Raw genomic sequence first — 19,295 nt, 5'->3', positions numbered from 1 at the left:
TTCAGGCGCTTCGATGCATTCAGGCTCCAGTAGACCTCAGGTGGAAACAGGTGTCGCTCTGTGCCCGCTTTTCACTTTGCTTTTGTCTTTACATTTTTTCTTAATGTAAGGGTACGTAGAAGAAAATGTATTTATTTGACTGTCAGTTCTAACTGCTCTCATTATTTTTTTGTGTTTTCTCTCTTCATTCTACTTATTAGATGATTTTTTTTTCTAAATATTTTATGCAGAAGCAAAGAAAAAAACAAAAGAAAATGGCATCAAATTTTTGGAGGAGTTGTGCAGATGTACATCATTAGGTTTGCAAGTTGAAAGATGTGGTGCATGTACATTAATTTGAAATGAGTGTCAACAAGCTAGTTAAACCAGCCTCCGCGTGTCGCCTTCTGTTCCTTGTATGTTTGTTCCCTGTCGGTCCGCTTTGCAGTGAGTCCGGGCGGTGGGAGGAGGGGGCTGGGTGGGTGTGATGCTCCAGCTCTTGTCACACATGCTGTACAGCAACAATAATATTTGGAGAGTTACAAGTGGCTGCGGTCTGCAGCACACACTGAGACGCATGACCAATGAGCTCTCTCTTGCGCACGTGCGGACAGTGATCCTCGTTGTTTGTGCACGACTTTAAAGCTCAACAGTTCAACGAAGTTGGTGGCCAGAGTTGAAACGGTGCAGGATGGGACTGGAGCTTGAAGGCAGTGCGGATGCTTAGGTTTCTGAGAACGCAAGCGGCGCTTCGTGCCATTGCGCTCAACTTCTTTACTCCCTGCAAACGCACCGCAGCCGAATTACAGAGTGGACTTTACTGAGCAGAAGCAGCGATGGCGATACTCATTAGTTCTTTGATTATTGTTACAAAATTCATACTTTATTCGAAACTAACATATTGCATGGAGGTAGATTTCTGCATACCTGTTCGCGTGGATCATCAAAAACATGACAAGCATCTGCACGAACGTGCGGAGCAAATGAATGAAAGGCAGGTTGTTTTTAAACTAAACGCATTCAAACAGGAGTTTTACCTCCACCTCACGTCGGATTCCAGCTTCCTTGCACTGGGAAGCTTTCCGTCTGAGAGCGGCTCCTCGGCATCCAACGCCACTGCAACCACAGACCTCAGGGAATGCTTCTACTCCGGTGATGTCAACGCAGACCCGGACTCCTTCGCTGCGCTCAGCCTCTGCAAAGGTCTCCGCGGGGGTTTCTCCTATCAGGGCATGGAATATCTCATCAGCCAGACCTGGACTGAAGACGCAGCGGCCGCGTCTGGATATGGAAACTCTTTCGACAAGACGCATGTCATCCGCCGCCTGAAACGCACTGCGCACTTAGGGAGTAACTTCACCAGCAGGTGTGGAGTTAAGCCTGACAACAACTTCAACATTTCCCTGGACAAATACAAGCACATGAGCGAATTACAGACTGATGATTTAACTGAAACTGTGTTGAAAACCTTGGGGAGAGCCAAGAGGTTTGCCTCCATCCCCAGGTTTGTGGAGGTGCTGGTGGTGGCGGATGAATCTATGGCTAAATTTCACGGGGATGACCTGAAGCATTACCTCCTGACCCTGATGTCAGTAGCAGCCAGGCTTTACAAGCACCCCAGCATTCTCAATTCCATAAACATAGTGGTGGTGGGCTTCATGGTGATAAATGAAGATGACAAGGGACCTAAGGTTTCTAGTAATGCAGCCCTGACTCTGCGCAACTTCTGCTCCTGGCAGAAAAAGTTGAATAAACACAGCGACAAGCACCCAGAGTACTGGGACACTGCCATACTGTTCACCAAACAGGTAAGCAGGGGAGGAGTGAGCTGGGTCAAATGCAACTGGAATGCATCACTTTGGTTGTGCAAAGAATAAAATAAATTGCTGCCCTCATACACAAGTTGAGCATAATGATGAGAGAATGAACCCCTGGTCTCACACATGTAGACAACCTGACTGAATTAGACACAAAATGACTACTTTGTGATTATTTGCAGGTGAATCACAGACTCTGAAAAAAAGCAGTTGTTTGAGTTCATTTTTCATCACTTTTGTCTTTTCAGCCATTTGATTGAGTACTCACTTCATACAGAGTCCTGTGCCTTATATGCTTGCTCAGTAATCTTGAATGCACTCGTGTGTCGGTGTAGCTTGTCAGCTGCACAGCTCTGCAAGGCTCCTTCATTTAATTCAAGTGAGTCACTGGAAACAAGTATCTGAGCCAGTTCTTTCCATGAAAGACCTCACCTCTGTCTGCTTCCACAGAACTGGGTCACTATCTACTATCTCCATGTAAGGTACCTTCAAAATAATCAGAAAATGTTATAAGAATTCAGTTAGAAACCAAATTCTTTCTTCAGTCATTGAATCTGATGTAAGTTGACACTATTTAAAGCTTTCAGCCTGATCACAGCTGTCAGATAATCTCATGTGGCCACCACTGCTAAACCTTCCTCCACAGACACTAATTTCTTCCTGTCCCTCCCTCTGATGTCTGGACTTTGGTGCCTGCTTTCCATTATGTCCAGTTTGGCTCTAGCTGGCCATCTGATACATGGCCACTCTTCTTCACTTGCATAGCAACATACAAAAACACTTCAAGGTCAAAACAAGTTCCCTTATTTACTCTGGGGGTAATTATATGGAGCAAGGGCCCAGGTCTAGAGTTGTTGTCCTTGTAGGGAGCAATGAGTACAGCTGCTGTGATGGGAAAAACCTTGTAATAGGTTATGAGAGCGAATGGTGTGGAATACACATGGCTGACAGAAGGTGATGCTGGCATTGCTAGACCTCCCCTCAAGACTGAGTTAAAAAGTTCACCATCCAATATATGTCACAGGAAAGTCATTTTGATATAACATAATATTTCCTGATCAGAAATATTGAAAGACAAAATAGAGAGACAAAATAAGTTTTAGGCACAGGGAAACCTCCAGTCTCGGAACAGAATGAGGGAAATATCTTCCTGATAACCAGTGAGTCACAGTCACTTTCAATAATAATGACTGTTCAAATGGGAAAAGACTCGTAACAGCCAAGCTAGCTGCTTTTGAGGCTGTACATGTACTGCTTAGGCATAGCTGTGCTTTAAGTTAAGTGCTAATGCTAAGGACAACGTTAACATGTTTGCTGTTGTTAACCAGTTATGATACTTACTATGTTCACCTGATCAGTTGTGCCCACATTTGGTTATAAGCCAAAGCACCGGACAAATGCAATAACTGATGATGGCACTAGACAAAAAATTATTACAAATGACTGACAGCTGAGCGCTGCTTGTGATTGGTTAAGACGGGTGTATGGACGGAAACTCGATCCTGTGGCTCCACTGCCTGATCACTACTACTAGTCGTCAAATGATGTGATCAGCGCAAGGTGTCCAAGATATTTTGTCGTCATCGTCCATCTTTATATATGGCGATGATCTTGACTAATGTGGTGAATTGCTTGACCAACATTGCCTTCCTTAGAGCTGTGCTGTTAGCGTGGCTAAAATGTTAGCAGAAATGTGTGCTGGGGTAGAAGTTAGCTGGGGAATGTATTTCTGATCTTGTCAGCCAACTGCCCACTTGCAGAAATGGAGGCACAACACAGAGAACAAATGATATGGCAAGAGTTGATGGTAAATGGATAAAAAAAAAAATGAGTGAAGCTCATATGGTTGTACTTCACCTTGGGCTGTGCACCACAGGTGGGACTCATCTTGTCCTCCCAAACTCTCTTCTTACGACTTTAACTAAACACCAAGAGGAAATCTGTGGTTGGCCATCTCCCCTGATCCTCTGCTTCAATATATTTTAAGAACAGTGTAGCAATAAGCAAACCAGAGGCCCATGTGCTTTTTATTAGCGCTCTTCATGTTCTGTTGATTCTGTAGCTTACAGCACAGCCACAGAGAACATGTTTGGAACATGGCTTGAGTCCTATCTGATTTTTCAAGCTAACACTTATGTGTCTGTGTCGCCAGGATCTGTGCGGGGCCACAACCTGTGATACACTGGGGATGGCTGATGTTGGGACCATGTGCGACCCGAAGCGGAGCTGCTCTGTCATTGAAGATGATGGCTTACCTTCAGCTTTCACAACTGCCCATGAACTTGGTAAGAAGGTTGTTTAATGTGAGAAAGATGTTCATCAGCAGGGGCAGAATGCTCCCATTATGCATTTTGGTTTTACTCTATTGCACATTTGGATAAAGTATAAATATAAAATATGTTCAAATAAAGTATGCTCAGGGCTAGAGCTGCATTTAAGCTTAACATAAAATGTCAACGGAATTCTGCAGTCAGGTTTGACATATATATACACGCATAATCAGCGTGGAAACTAGCATGAATCGTGGCCCCATAGCACTGCTGACTTTCAATCCTACTAGCTATTTAATCGCAATCACCTACTGGTCTGTTTACAAATCAGTTCCTCATTAGATGGGCGCAATCAAAACCATCAGGTCTCTGGGTCGAGGGAGAGATCAGTTCAACTTTACAGCTGCACTATGTAACTTTAGCCTGCACACTGGCAGTTGGCAAGTAAGTAAGTAATAACAAATCAAAAAATCAGGTAAGTTCAGTCACCATGGCTTACCATTATACCAGCAAATGTGATTCTTTTATGGAAAGGAAAATGTAATCAAAGAAAAGGCATGAATGAGGAGAGAAACTAATGTCCAGCTTCCTCTGGGCAGAGCCCTCACTCACCGCACTTTAGTGTGATACCTATGAGGTACAAACTTTGTTACTTTGTTGTATTTGAGCACACACTCATGTATATCTGCTGTACTAACCATAGACTGAGGCTGGTATGGAAATAACTAGAATAGTTGAATATTTTGGGAAATGTACTGACCTGCCAGCACTTCTATGGGTGACATATTGTATTGCATCATAACCTATATGGAAAGAATAATGTGAAAACAAATTTTGTGGCTTTAGGGGAAGTTACATGCCTAAAGTCCTGCCAAATGATACCTACATGTCACAAGTCTTCACAATCATCAGAGTGATGTTGCTAGGTTTGATTCCACAGTGCTAGAGATCAAAACCAAAATGTTATAACTGGAGATGCTACTGGTTTGTCAAAAAACAAACAAACAAAAAAAAAAACCTGCAACACCTGCTTAGAAGTTAAATAAACACATTATGAAATTAAGGCAACTTTAAAGGTGTTGGGGGGCATATTTAGGGTCAGCATGGGGGTGCAGTAGTTAGAAAGTAAGTATAAGAAAGTTTCTTTCTGTGTGGAGTTTGCAAGTCTTCATTGCATCTCCCTGTGCCTTCATGTACTCCCCTTGAGTACCTTGGCCTCCCCTCACAGCCTAGAGAGGGTAGAGGTTAGGTTAACCGGTGACTCTAAAGTGCCTGTAGGTGTGAATGTGAAGGTGCATGGTTGTTTGTCTGTATATGTCAGCCTTGTGATGAACTGGTGACCTCTCCAGTGTCAGCTGGGATAGACTCCAACCCCACCTTTAACCCTACAAAGGATAAGGGGTGATAGATAATGGATGGGTGAATGGATGGTAGGCATATTTACTTTTGACAGAGCCAGGCTAGCTGTTTACAGCTGTTTTAGTCTTTCTGCTGAGCTAGGTTGACTTTTGGTCATTCAGATTTTGGAGAATATATAATATCCAGTGAAGTGAAAACAAATAGCTTGAATCGTTGAATTGTTTGTCTAGTATCTGTGATAGAGAATGATACTATTGCTGTACTTCCACTTCAAGAGTCAGGCCTGAAACCAGATGCACAAGTAACTCCTGAGACAGATGATCCCAAGAGAGGCATTGGTTTACACTGTGCTCATGTATGTTAAGTAATTATGTCTCAAGACTGAATACACTAAAACACAGTTTATCTTGTTTCTATTTTCTTTTGGAAAGTACTATATATTTAGGGAATGAAACCTTTCCTTGGGAACTGAATTCCCCTGTTGGGCCTGGTTTGGAACATGGACGTATGCCATGCTGAATATTCCCATGCATAACAGCATTCCTGTCTGCTATGACATCAGCCTCAAATCAGTTTGCCTTATACATACATGGACTTATGATTCCTGCTTTCTCTTTGTGTTAATATTTTTATATTTCACTGTCATCTCCACAGAAGCTTCATCACTTTGCTGCTTATGGTGTTAAATCATGGAATGACGATAACAGAATTATTTGACTCTAACAAAAACATGACATTTTTCCCTCTTTCCTCAGGCCACGTCTTCAACATGCCCCATGACAATGTCAAAGCATGTGAGGAGGTATTTGGGAAACTAAAGGACAACCACATGATGTCTCCCACACTGATTCAGATCGACAGGAGCAGGCCCTGGTCTGTGTGCAGTGCAGCCATCATTACTGAGTTCCTGGACAGAGGTCATGGTTAGTAAACACTTCCTGCGTATGTCTGGACTCACAAATTCTGTCCAGAGTTCATGTTCTCAGCTGGTTGTAATTTAATTGTGCCTACAATAAACAGTCCTTGGCTCTATCTATTGTGTCATTGCTGAATAGTAACTTCAGCTTCACCGTGGATGTGGTTACACATTCACACATGTGAAGTATTACGGAATTATTATTGTAGAATATTTTAGGTTTTTTTAGGGAAAAAAAAAAAAAAAAAAAAAAAATATATATATATATATATATATATATATATATATATATATATATAGTTTTAACAGTAACTAATTCTTATTTCTCTTAATAATTCTTAGACTATTTATATGTACAGCAATTTTAACCAACACACTTCACAATAAATGGAGAACCTTCTAGCAACATAATATCAACAAAACTAACACCAGGTCCAAGTTGACAAAGGAATCAATAAAAATAATATTAAATTAAATTATTTAAAAAAATACTTAAAGTTGCACTAAAAAAATGTGTCTGAGCTAGGTGAAATGTGTCACTTATATTGATGATAATCACCTGACTCAACAGCTTCCCCCTCAGTAGCCTCTCGATGCAGTTTTTCTGTCTGTGTATAAACTTTTGTAAGTGAATGTAAGTGGATTCTGTATAACAGAATTAAACACAAATATATTAACTCCCCTCGACCAGTTCACTTACTGTAACAAGGAAATGAGAATTCACTAAGTAAAACACTTCACTCTTCTACATGAGTCATTTGCCTAATCTAAACATCATTTGGTGCCTGCACTGTCTCATAAAGATCTACATCTGCTTTAGAACAGACCACAGCCCAAGTGTTTGAACAAACAGTACCAGCAGTTTAAAGCTGATGCATTATTTATGTGCGAAAATAATATCTGTTGTTGATCATATCGTGCAATATTTTTCAACAAGATTGATAGGTTTTCAAGCCTCAGTCATGTTTTAGAGCATTCCTTAAATGCTATAACAAGCCATTATCGATCATCACAATTTTCCTAAAATTTATGGACTGATGGATCACAATTTCTGGGAATTGTGACTTTATTAACAAGGTTTTTGTTATCCAAAAAAAGTCAATTTATTTTTAAATCACTTATTTCTTTTGGCCACAATGGTGCAAAGCACAAGCTTTAAAAAACTGCTGACATATTACAGATCTTATTAAGTTGATAGAGTTAATGTGTTAGCAAACCGTCTATTTACACACCCAGCAGGCACAGAGCAACAGTAGCATTGACAGTTAGAGATGTGTGTGTCCACCTGGTAAATCCAATATTCACTTGTCCTTTAACTAATATGTGTAGTGTTGTCCAACAACTCCTAAGGGATTTATCTGGCTCTTTCCTTTACTATATACTATTACTATTAACTTTTAGACTGGATACAGCTTCCTGCTCAGTGCTGGAAATGAGGTAGAGCACTGAGACTGAATGAAAACCGTAGAGTTGAGGGTCAAGACACCAAACTATGAGCTGAAAGATGACAAAACACTCCATAAAGGTGATGAAGCTGCAGAGCTGGTGATAGTTCTATGTTGGTTCATCAAGCAACCCCTTATATTTTGGTTGTAGTTATCTAGTAGTCATCTTTGGCATTATATGACGTCGTCAAGCTCCACTAATCAGCAGCAGCAGCCAAAGGTCACATAAAACTCCGGTCTTTATGGATTCAAATAAGACTATTTGTATACTTCCATTGTTTACATTTTATTGTTGGTTTATTTCTGTAGGAGACTGTCTGCTGGACCAACCTCAAAGGCAGCTGTCTCTCTCAGACAACTTACCTGGTTCCAGCTACAGCTTGCACCGTCAGTGTGAGCTTGCCTTTGGCCCTGGCTCAAAGCCCTGCCCATACATGCAGCCCTGCTCCAAGTTGTGGTGCACCGGAAAGGCCCGTGGCCAGCTGGTCTGCCAAACCCGACACTTCCCTTGGGCGGATGGTACCAGCTGTGGTAACGGCAAAGTCTGCTACCGAGGAGCCTGCGCTGATAAGAACAGCACCATACACATCAAGGTGAGAGAAAGAAAGCACTGTCCTGTTCTACTTGGTCATTCTTATTGCAGACTGATGCGCCATTCAGCCTGTTTTTCTTCTGTCCCAGGTGGATGGCCGGTGGGGGAAGTGGGGTGCATTTGGAGACTGTTCCCGAAGTTGTGGTGGAGGAGTTCAGCTGGCCCAGAGAGAGTGTAACAACCCTGTCCCTGAGAATGGAGGAAAATACTGCTACGGCCTTCGCATCAAATATCGTTCATGTAACCTCAGCCCTTGTCCTGAAACAGGTGCACTCAAGTCTCTCTTTTGAGTACATTCATACAGGAAGATGTGATTAAAGCTGTAACTAATTATTAAATCTTCCCCCCCAAGAAGCAATTGTCCAATCAGCATGCATAACTAGGCATGCTGTTTGCTGGCTGGACTTGAAAAGCTGTGTTTGTCTATCTCTGTCTGAAATCAAGGTCAGAACAGAAAGTCTGACAACCCTAGAATAACTAAGGATGCTGGAGCTTAGTGAGCTGTCAGTTGCAAAACTCAAAATAGACTGACAACTGCTCTAAAGATGTTTTTCCTCCTCCAGGTAAGAGTTTCCGTGAGGAGCAGTGTGAGGCATTCAATGGCTTAAACCTGAACACCAACAGATTGGGTTCCTCTGTGGTTTGGGTTCCCAAATATTCGGGGATCTCTCCCAAGGACAAATGCAAGCTCATCTGCCGTGCCAATGGGACTGGATACTTCTATGTCCTTGCCCCAAAGGTGAGTAGCTATATTGGCTTAACCATTCCTCAAAGATAAAACACAGTAATAATAATAATAATAATAATATCTGTTCTAATAAACTGTTCAATTTTTCAAAAACTAAAATAAATGGAATACGCCCTGTGGGTGTATTGTGTTTATAAAGTAGAAAAACTCTGCTCTGAAAAGTTCTCGGCAAATGACATATTGACTGCTTTCACATTACCCACCAAACATAATTACCCAACCATCTGGAGGCTGACTTGGGCCTGATAATTGCCAGCTGTAGTGCAAATGTGGTTGCAGCATGTAGCTTGTACATAAAGCAATGCTGTCAGGTTTCATTATGCTGCTCTGAATAAAAGCCAAAGTCCAGCCACACTAAAACCTGTTTCAAAAGCTAAGACATGACACTGGGGAATTCTGCTAATATTCTGAGCTAAATTGGTGTCAACTATTGTACTTGCTAATGCAATCTGAATGTCTTGTCACTGAACACCTCAACATGAGTCAAAACCTCATGGGAGGTGTAGGTGAAACACTTTGGCAGAAATATTCAGAAACTCTCAGTTCACAAAGGTTTTCAGGGTTGACTTGTAACTGCCCCATATGATTTGACCCTTGTCCACGATGTCAGAAGTACGGCCAGTGCTACCAACAGCAAAGCAGTAAGAGGCGATATATTAGTGGCAGTGGAGAGTGCAGCTGCTAGAGACATGGAGTTGTGAGTAAGTGAATCATGAAGGGGCGATATCACCTCACAGTTGTGGCTTGTCAGCAACTATTTATGCAACCACCAAGGAAACAAGTGTGTTGCAGTAATGTGGGCCAACATCTTGTTTACGCTGAAGGACACTGTACACTCCCTCTGGTGTTACTTTTGACTTTCTATTTATATAGCTCTTTAGTTCAGTGTGTTTATGAAGTTCAAAGAATGAAGTATATAAAGCTCGCAGATCATTTATTTGGCAACAATTTGTGCCTTATTTTTCTTCTATTATCCACCTTAAAATCGGCGTGATGTGATGTCTCAAACCTTGCAGGTTGTGGATGGGACGCCCTGCTCACCTGACACTTCAGCTGTATGTGTTCAAGGAAAATGCATCAAGGCAGGTTGCGATGGCAAGCTGGATTCTAACAGGAAGTTTGACAAGTGTGGTGTGTGTGGTGGGGACAACCAGGGCTGCAAGAAGGTCTCAGGAATGTTCACCAAGCCTATGTGAGTAGTATATCAGCACACACTGTACCACTCTTTAGAGTCACAACTAAGTGCCACGAGATGTCCTGGACAACTTTTGATAATACTGAGCAAAAGCTTTGCATTGCACATGTCTTTGCAAGTTTTTAAACCTACTTCACGTTGTCTTCAATTCCAACAATTTCTAATGGCATCAGAAACTCGGAGGAGAAAACACAGGCAATTAGTGCTGAGCAGTCACAGTTTTCTCAGCATAAAAATAGAACACCTTTCAAGGCCATGCAAATGGATTATATAGATAAAGCATAGCCCTTTCACACAACACCACAAAGGAAGCTTAAGGAACAGCCTAGAGGTACGCATCAATGTACGACGCTATTTTGGAAGCATTTCTCATAAGTATGAAGTGATTCCAAATATATGCATTGAAATAAATAAACAATCTTGTGAAGTTATTCAAAGTAATAGTAAGAAATGTGTGGTAGAAATTTTAGGAAGACTGAATCTGGCTCTTGCACTGAATGATGTTGCAATGCAAGACATACTTAGTGAAGTTTAGGTCAAAAATTGGAAGCAGATTGTCTAGTTCAGCAAAGTTGAAAGCTTCAGGTTCCTTCAAAATGTGTTATGGTTAGCTTTACTTAAGACAAACAAATATTTCCCCAAATGTGAGAGTTCTTGTATGTATCTATGTATCTTTAAGCCTTGATACATGATATGATGTTTGCCCATCAAACCTTTTCATTTAGTGGGAAATCTTCTTCATTGCTTGAGAAGTGATGCTTGTGAAGCTGTTGTGAAGCAACCTGTTCAAATACAAAGTGATAAACACAAGCTCTATAAATCCTTACTGCATTAGGGCTTATGAGAAATTGGTCTAAATAGTTAGAACTAGTACAAAGAACACTTGTCTCACACCTCTAGTTATACTAAGGTATTAGGAATGAACAAGATGGTGCCTAGTAATGTGGCACACCGTGATCTACTCTCTTGAATCCTTTACTTCGATGATGTTTAAAAATGCTATATGAAGCAACTTTCAGCTACCAAATTCTGTTTACATCCATGGTCCTGAAAGTTTCTGAAATGACCTACAGCTATCCAGCATCATTAATGCTCTACATCTCCACTCTGTATTTTCAGTCACGGCTACAACTTTGTGGTGACGCTGCCTGTTGGAGCTTCCAATATTGACATCCGTCAGCGCGGCTACCGAGGAATGGTCAGTGATGAAAACTACTTAGCTGTGAAGAATCGGCACGGCAAGTACCTGCTGAATGGGAATTATGTGGTGTCAGCTGTGGAGCGCGATCTGCTGGTGAAGGGCAGCTTACTGCGCTACAGTGGCACCACCACCTCTGTGGAAATTCTTCAGGCCACCAGACCCCTGCAGGAGCCTCTGACTGTGGAGGTGCTCTCTGTAGGGAAGATGACTCCTCCCAGGGTGCGCTACTCCTTCTACATATCCAGGGAGAGCAAGGAGGAGAAGACCTTGCGGAAAGAGGACAGAAGCCACGCAGCGCAGAATAGTGTCTTGGCAGACAGTAATAGGGTGGAAGCTAAGAAGCAGATGATGGGTAAGAGGCCAGTCAGTCATTGGGTGACAGGGAGTTGGAACTCGTGCACAGTGACATGTGGGAATGGTCTGCAGAAGAGGCTGGTGCATTGTCAGAGCATGGAGGGGCGTGCTGCGGTGGACTGTGACAGTGCTGACAGACCTGTGGCAGTGAGAGCATGTGGGGATCCATGCCCCGTGTGGGATGTAGGGACCTGGTCTCACTGTTCCAAGTCATGTGGAAGGGGCTTTAAAAGACGGCCAGTGCGCTGCATGACCGAGAATGGTCTGAATCTCCCCAGAGACCACTGCTCTGGAAGGAGAAAGCCTCAGGAACTGGACCTCTGCAACCTGAAGCCGTGTTAGAACAGAACAGACATAGCACAAGGACTTTATTTTGTCATTCCAGATGGTGATTTGATATGAACCTTAGCCAAAATCACCATGATAACGACTCATGGCTGTTTTGGATGGAAATACTCTCAATTGCGGCCCAACTGTCTGAAGGGGCTCCTGCTACACCAAGGAAAGCCAATGGAGGCAGAGGAAAGGACACCCTCCATTGTTTGAATAGACAGACATCTGTTTACATAAGAAAAAAGAAGGAAAGCTGTCTTCTTGCAAACTGTCAAACCATCTGTGGCAGGTTTGACTTGTGGTTAGTCTACCTCTACCAGGATGGCAAAGATGGCAAAATGCCTTAGCATAAACAATAAATAAGAGAGGAGAAAGATGCTGAGACAGTGATCACGCACATCTGCACACAAACATAGTCTCTTGTTAGAGTAACATATCTAGCAAGAACTTGCAAAAGCAGAAAGAAGTGAAAGTTCAAGGACAAGGAGATAAAGCACACGCAGAGGTACAACCTCAACGCTCACACTGTGCAGTTATCAGCAGCAGATATCTCACCTGTGAATTGACATTTTTCTCCTTTTACTGAAGAACTCATCAGAATGTGAAACAAAGTACTGTACCATTCATGCAGGTCCATGCAGTTTTAACAACTTTCTTTGCTATTTGCTGTAGCATTTGATGTGGAAAAATCAAAACCAGCAGATTGTTACACTCCCAGGCAGAGGCAGATCATCTTAGCGAATGGCTTTACAAGCTTTATATCCTTGGTCAACAGTATAGTCCATATATTTGATAGAATCCTTATAAATTCAATCAAAGAATTTCTGAATTTTACTAGACCAAAAATCTAAAAGATTTTTTTTAGAAGAGGAAAATGAATTTAGTTAGACCTAAGATCTTAGAATAATCTATTTAGTAAATGTAGGCTGTTTGTATGGTGCAATCATTATGCATCTGTGTCTGTTCTGTGTAAACCAAACCAAACCAATCGTTGCTCCGCTATTTGTTCAGTGTTGCCAAAGAGTTAGAACCTTCAATAAAACCTTAGTACTGTGAGAGACCTCTCTGCTTGAACTGGACAGAAGCATGGCTTGCTCAAAGTACCTTCGCTGTACATTTCTATCACCACCTTAAAAGTCCATCTGAAATGAAAGTACACTGTTTTGTCTGCTAAAGCATACAAACATGCTCTGTACATCACTTGTCCTGTGCTTTATATTTTAGAATTTTTTGTTTCATGGGGTGGCGCCCACAGTTTTGATCATCTACACAGTGCAGATTGGACATTATTTTTGGCTACAAAAAGGGATGACTAAATGTGACTGCAGTTGGACTTCAGCTGACAAATCAAACGGCCAGTGTTTCCTGCTTTTTTCTCTCTTATGTGAAAGAAAATGTAATCTTTCTAGATTTTGGACTGTTTGTTTGATAGAAGAGACAATCTGAAGATTTCACCTTGTACTGTAGGAAATTGCAATTGACTTTTTTTGTTTTTTGACAGTATATAGATCAAGTGACTCATGTATCAAAAGATCCGTGCAGCTTTCTCAAATCACTTCTACAGTACACCACTTCTTTACTAAGTATCTGTATGTTCACTATGCTATATTCATAAAAGGAATTGATCAGCTGTTAAGACAAATAAAATATTAATTTCACAATAATATTGCAAGATGAAGACACTGCTTTCAGGCCAAGTTTTGTGCTCAAAATATGCTTTTTATTATTGATGTTAAGTATCACTGCAATATTCTGCAAAAAAAAAGTAGCTGTTTGCTCTGTTGCTGTGAGTGAAATGCTGGTTGTCTAGTGGCATTTCCTCAGCCTTCACAAGCTTCTGTCCTGCTGCATGGCTGCTTCACCTCAGGCCCTTAATGAAAAGACATAATGCGAATGTTGTGTATTATTGTCAGCCTATCATTGTACTGTCACAGCCATCAATATGTATATGTTTTGATTATTTACTCTGGTGTTACACTTACTTTCTTCAGTGAACTGCTGAGTAAAGCCTGCTGTACACACAAACAAAAAAGAAGGCTTATTGTCTCACATCCTTGATGAAATTAAAGGAAAAATGCACCCTAAACCACAAGCCGTCACCAAACCTTTAGGCATTCCACTTTTCAGCTGTTTTGAATTTGAATGGGATTGTCTTCATTGGACAGGTGTTCCTGCATTCGTGTGTGTGTAGTTGAATTGAAAATGGATCAGCAGTCTTAAAAATATATGTATATTTAAGTTTCGGTGTCACATACTAAGATTTGAAGTGTATGGGGCACTGTCTGGACCGTTTTACATGATTAGAAAAATGAAACACAAAGAAATTCTTTCACCACCTCTAATATTAAAACTTCCAATTTCAACACTCATTATAAAATAATACCTGGAATGGAACAAACATCACAAAAACTATTTGTATTTGAAGGTGGAATTGTCTTTTCAGCTCTTGGACATAATGCCAACAAGTCTTTCAACAGAAAATTAATTTTGCTCTTCATTTACAGTCTGCTTTGGTTCACACGGGACCAATTATACCATCTAAAAGATGGTACTGTACAGTTTTTTTCTCTCATAACATGTACAGACAATGTTATTTTTTATTGTTGTCTTTTGTATTGTATACTATGTATACATTCATCTAGCTGTAGTAAATAAAATGTATGAATAAGAATATAACCAAATGCTGAATCATGATTGATTATGTGTCTGAAGCTTCAGGATTTCAGGTTTTATTCAGATAGGATCACATTAAGACAATAAAGAAATAATACTGTAAGTCTATCCCTTATCATTGGATGACAGACTACATGGACATCTATTTTCTCTTGAATATCATCCTTTGCGCCAGCAGTATCTGTTACAGCAGATTTCTGCTGTGCCACGCAGTCTTCCATCACATGAGATGAGACAGTCTTGATACCTCAGCTCTTCTCCAACTGAAGCATGACTGCAGATGAAAACACATTCATTCATCCTCTTTGGTATTCTGCTGATTCAAGCTCCGTTGTCCGGGCTGTACTGTAATAACACACCCAGCTTGGCCAGCGGCTTCCCTGTAAGCCTAATGCATTGTTGGACAAACGTCTCTCAGACTTGGACAGCCTCATTCCAAGGATTTGACCCATATGAGGGTCTATAGGTTCATGCCAAGATCAATATTTTTGGACAGAAGATGTGGATGGTTAAAGGGACAGTTCACCTCAAAATCAAAAATACTTTTTGTTTATTTTTTGTTTTTCTTCTTACTATCTGTAGTGCTATTAATCTGTCTAGATTGTTTGGTGTCAGTTGGCGTAAGTTGAGTAACCTCTTCATGATTTCTGGAAAGAGACATTGTTGAGTTTGTCAAAAAGTTCTGGTACCGCCACAAGTGAAGTGGCATCTAGTTCCATTATATCTGAGAGAAGGCAGAAATCTCTTCAGCCTACAACTACTTAAACACTTCACAATATGCTAATGGTTTTAGATATGTAGGAAAAGTTGCTGATACTAAAAAAATACACTTCGTATAACAACATAACATAAATTCTCAACAAACCCTTTGCCTTTGTTGTTTATGTTCTGGTGGACAGATCAAACTTGAAACTCAAATGGGATGAAAGCAGTTACCATAGCCATAACCAAGGCCCCGTAGGAGGGCCAAGAGAGTGTCGTACCTGATGGAGACAAATATGGCCCTGAGCCATAAACCTTTGAGTTTAAGAGACTTACTGCTGTATGCTGGGATCTGTGGTAATCTGATTTTATCACTGTAATATTTCACTCAGCAATAAATATCAATACTAATGGGAGCAGTGATACTGGCCTTGGCTGCTGTCAGGTCAAATCTAAATCTCATAGTGAAAATTCAAAGTAAATTACAACTCAGTCATGTTGGACCTCAGTCTGCTCTTGTCCAGTGTCAGCAGAAAAAAATGCTTATTCAGATATGTATTTAGAGTCAGATAAACAGAGCATCATTTCGGCATGGTGCCTCAGTTTGGATCTTTGGACTTTTCCAAACTCTGTCGAACTCTGAGGGAAGCTGATGGAGTTGCAGAGTAGCATCGCATTGCATTTCAATGAGCTCCAGCTGCACGCCCTCCTCTACTCCCTCCACATGACTCAATGGCAGTGAAATCTTAAAAGTGCTGGCTAAATTCCCTGATCAGTGATGAGTACACAGTCACATATTTCCACATTTTCACAGAAAAATGTTGGGAAACTGGAGTTGGATGGAATTTATTGCAGACATGGAAGGTGTGCAGCATTGCCATCAATGATTGGTCTCTTAAAGTCATAGCTTCATAATATTGTGTGTGCAAACAAGCTTTTGTTTAATGAGTTCAGCAACAAGGGAGAGGCAAGGGAGACCAACAAAAGATGAGAAGTCTGCCAACCACGCAGCACAGTTCAGCTAAACAAGACAGTGACTTTCTTCTTACAAAAAAAGTCAATTTTACTCTACATCCCTCCAAACACGAAGCCAGTGAACAGCTGAGTGGTTGATTATAGCCTTGTATTGCACATTTTTAAGATTTCCAATTTTCAAGAAAGCTTGAACCTCCTAATGATTAAGTAGTGCTGATCAGATGAAATTAATAATACCAAAGGGACTTGCTTCATCAACCAGGTGGAGGCTCTGTCCTTCTTGTGATTGATATTCCTCACATTGTGAGAGTGAAACCATGTGTAGACAATAAGAATTGCATTTTGATGTAGTTGGTGGACCAAATAAAATTCTTGCCTGATACCACTTACATATCTAAATATGGATGATAAGACAGCTCTCCAGAAAAGAGCTGTAGAAAAAAACATCTTGATTGCCCCCTGGTGTTTGGCTCCAGTACAGGTCGTAAGCCACTCTCCCTCCATGTTAGCAGATGGGACATGGGCCAAATTAAAAACTCAAAGTACATGTTTTTTCCCCAAATATGGTTTCTGCCATTTTAAATGGCTCTTGTTCTGATGTATGTTCAAGTGTTTGGCTTTAATAAGTCATGTGATGATATAAATTTGAAATGTCATAATTGAGTCTGATGAGTGTATGGGTGGGAAGTTAATACTTGCGACTCCACCGTCTGATCACTACTTCACAGACCCTAGCTCCAAATGACATGACAAGATCATTTTTGCACAATAGGAGAAAGTGTAGGCATATTGTCCATATATTTCACTGTTAGACACACTTCAGTAGGTGCCAGTAGCACGCATGGATGAACCATACATACAGAAGTGTGGCCAAGGTACACTTCTGTATGTATGGTTAACTGGAAAATCAGTGATCAGAAAACCTTAGCTACCACTGATACTGCAAAATTACTGTCTAGCATTTACTGAAAATTAATATCCCCTTAACATTTTGTTACATATAGTTTTGATACTATTTCTTTATTATTTTTTTCTTTTCATTCTGGAGAGCAGTTTAGTTCCAGTGTGGCAACCACTGGTAAAGATTTTGGATTGCAACTGAATAGTCCTTGCCACACTCTCCCATCCTGAGTGTGTGGCTGTCTGTGGAGCCAGTGCTGAGTTTGTTCTTTCTGAGCCACCGTAGATGCGTGGCAGAACAACATGGTGGTGACAAGGTAGCAAAATGCAACTATTCTTAGCTTCGGGTGATTATACACTACTATATTCTGCCTATAGATCCCTGCTAAATCCTACACACAATCTTAAAGATTAATACTGTATAATTTTACTATTGCAAAACCTCATGAAAAGACCAAAACAAGTATAATGTATGTAGTCAACACCTGGCTAAGTCAGAAAGTGTTGGGGGTCAGTATACCAGTCTTATCTTATCTGGATGCTGTCTCTTACCTTAAGTATGCCAACTCTTTGTAAATATTTATCAGCATGTGGTTTCGTAGAAGACTAAAGTGGACATGGAGGAATGTGAGACTGAGACCTGGACTCATTGTTTTCTTGGTAAAGACAGTCCTCATGGCAGCCAGGTGTCCAGCCCTTTAATTGTTCAACAAAAGAAAATATCCACATGTTCTGAATTCCACAAGATTGCACCTGAAAAGCCAAACCTAAACCACTGTGCCAGTAAACCAGATGTGCACTCTGTTTTGCTTTTACAGATGATATCTGATGGAGGAAGTTTAGTCTGTCTGCCAGTGTAGTCTGTGAAGGCAGTCTGTTAAAAAAACAAACACTATTTCCTTGTCATCCAAAGGACTTCTTCTGAAGCTGCTCTAGACAAGATAATCATCCAAAACAGATATGTCACTCTGAATCACAAAGTAAAAGAGATGAGAAAGCAATCTACATAAACTGAGATGCTTTAGATTTGCATAAATGACATTGTGATGTCACTATGTCTGCTTCTCCCCCCACAGAAGTTTTTAATTAAAACACACACCATCTCTTAAAGTGCAGTGACACATCAGCATTGGATATTTTTCTCTCTTTTCTCTCCCTTCAGTGTCTTCGGGTACAGTGCAGAGAGCCTGGGTTGGCAAATACCGCTGTGTGCTATTTAATGAAGTTACATCTTATAACTCTTAGTTGTCCAGTAAAAACAGATCCTATGATGAATTTAGAGATTTGTTGGAGCATATATGAAATGATGTTGGAGAGATGAAGTTACATTATGGCATGCTGGGTAGGCTGGTTGACTCAACAGGGAGGGGATGGATGGAGACCAGTGAACCCAGACCGTCATGGAATCAGATGGGTTTGTCAGTGTCATCCTGAGCAACTCACATGACTGTTCCAAAAGCAACTCACAAGAACATTTTCTGATCTGCCTGAGGTTTAGCTAGATAGCTAGACAACTAAATATTCTTTGTTCGGGTGAGTTAAAACTATAAGGTTGGGAAAACGTTGCTGTCATGGATAAAAAAAACTTAAAACAAAATGTATACTTTTAGCACAAGGTGGGATGTGTCATTTTCAATATGACACTGCTTCCATTTTCGCTGCTTCCAGTAATGTCTGTCACAACTGTCTGTGCTGAAAGCATATGTTATTTTAAGGGTGAATAAATGGGCAAAGCTATCATTTTTGCGGTGAGTACTGTCTTTCTCTCTAATTGGTTCATAGAAAAGAAAAAAACAAGGGAACAAACGTTAGATGGATAAATCAGAAGAGAAAACA

At 40.8% G+C, this 19,295-nt stretch overlaps 1 protein-coding gene across 1 annotated transcript; it reads left to right on the top strand.

Annotated features, from left to right (window-relative positions):
• The first annotated feature begins 501 nt into the window (after positions 1–501).
• LOC124058821 (A disintegrin and metalloproteinase with thrombospondin motifs 15-like) lies at positions 502–14,888 on the top strand. Its single transcript, XM_046388380.1, has 8 exons — positions 502–1,787; positions 3,949–4,081; positions 6,181–6,348; positions 8,096–8,379; positions 8,468–8,645; positions 8,942–9,117; positions 10,143–10,318; positions 11,441–14,888. Exons 1-8 carry the CDS (start codon positions 816–818, stop codon positions 12,216–12,218), a joined length of 2,865 nt encoding a protein of 954 aa, XP_046244336.1. The 5' UTR covers positions 502–815; the 3' UTR covers positions 12,219–14,888.
• Positions 14,889–19,295: the final 4,407 nt, after the last annotated feature.

This window comes from Scatophagus argus, chromosome 5 (assembly GCF_020382885.2).
Source record: "Scatophagus argus isolate fScaArg1 chromosome 5, fScaArg1.pri, whole genome shotgun sequence".
Lineage (NCBI taxonomy): Eukaryota > Metazoa > Chordata > Actinopteri > Scatophagidae > Scatophagus > Scatophagus argus.
This window is presented reverse-complemented; position numbering and strand designations above follow the sequence as displayed.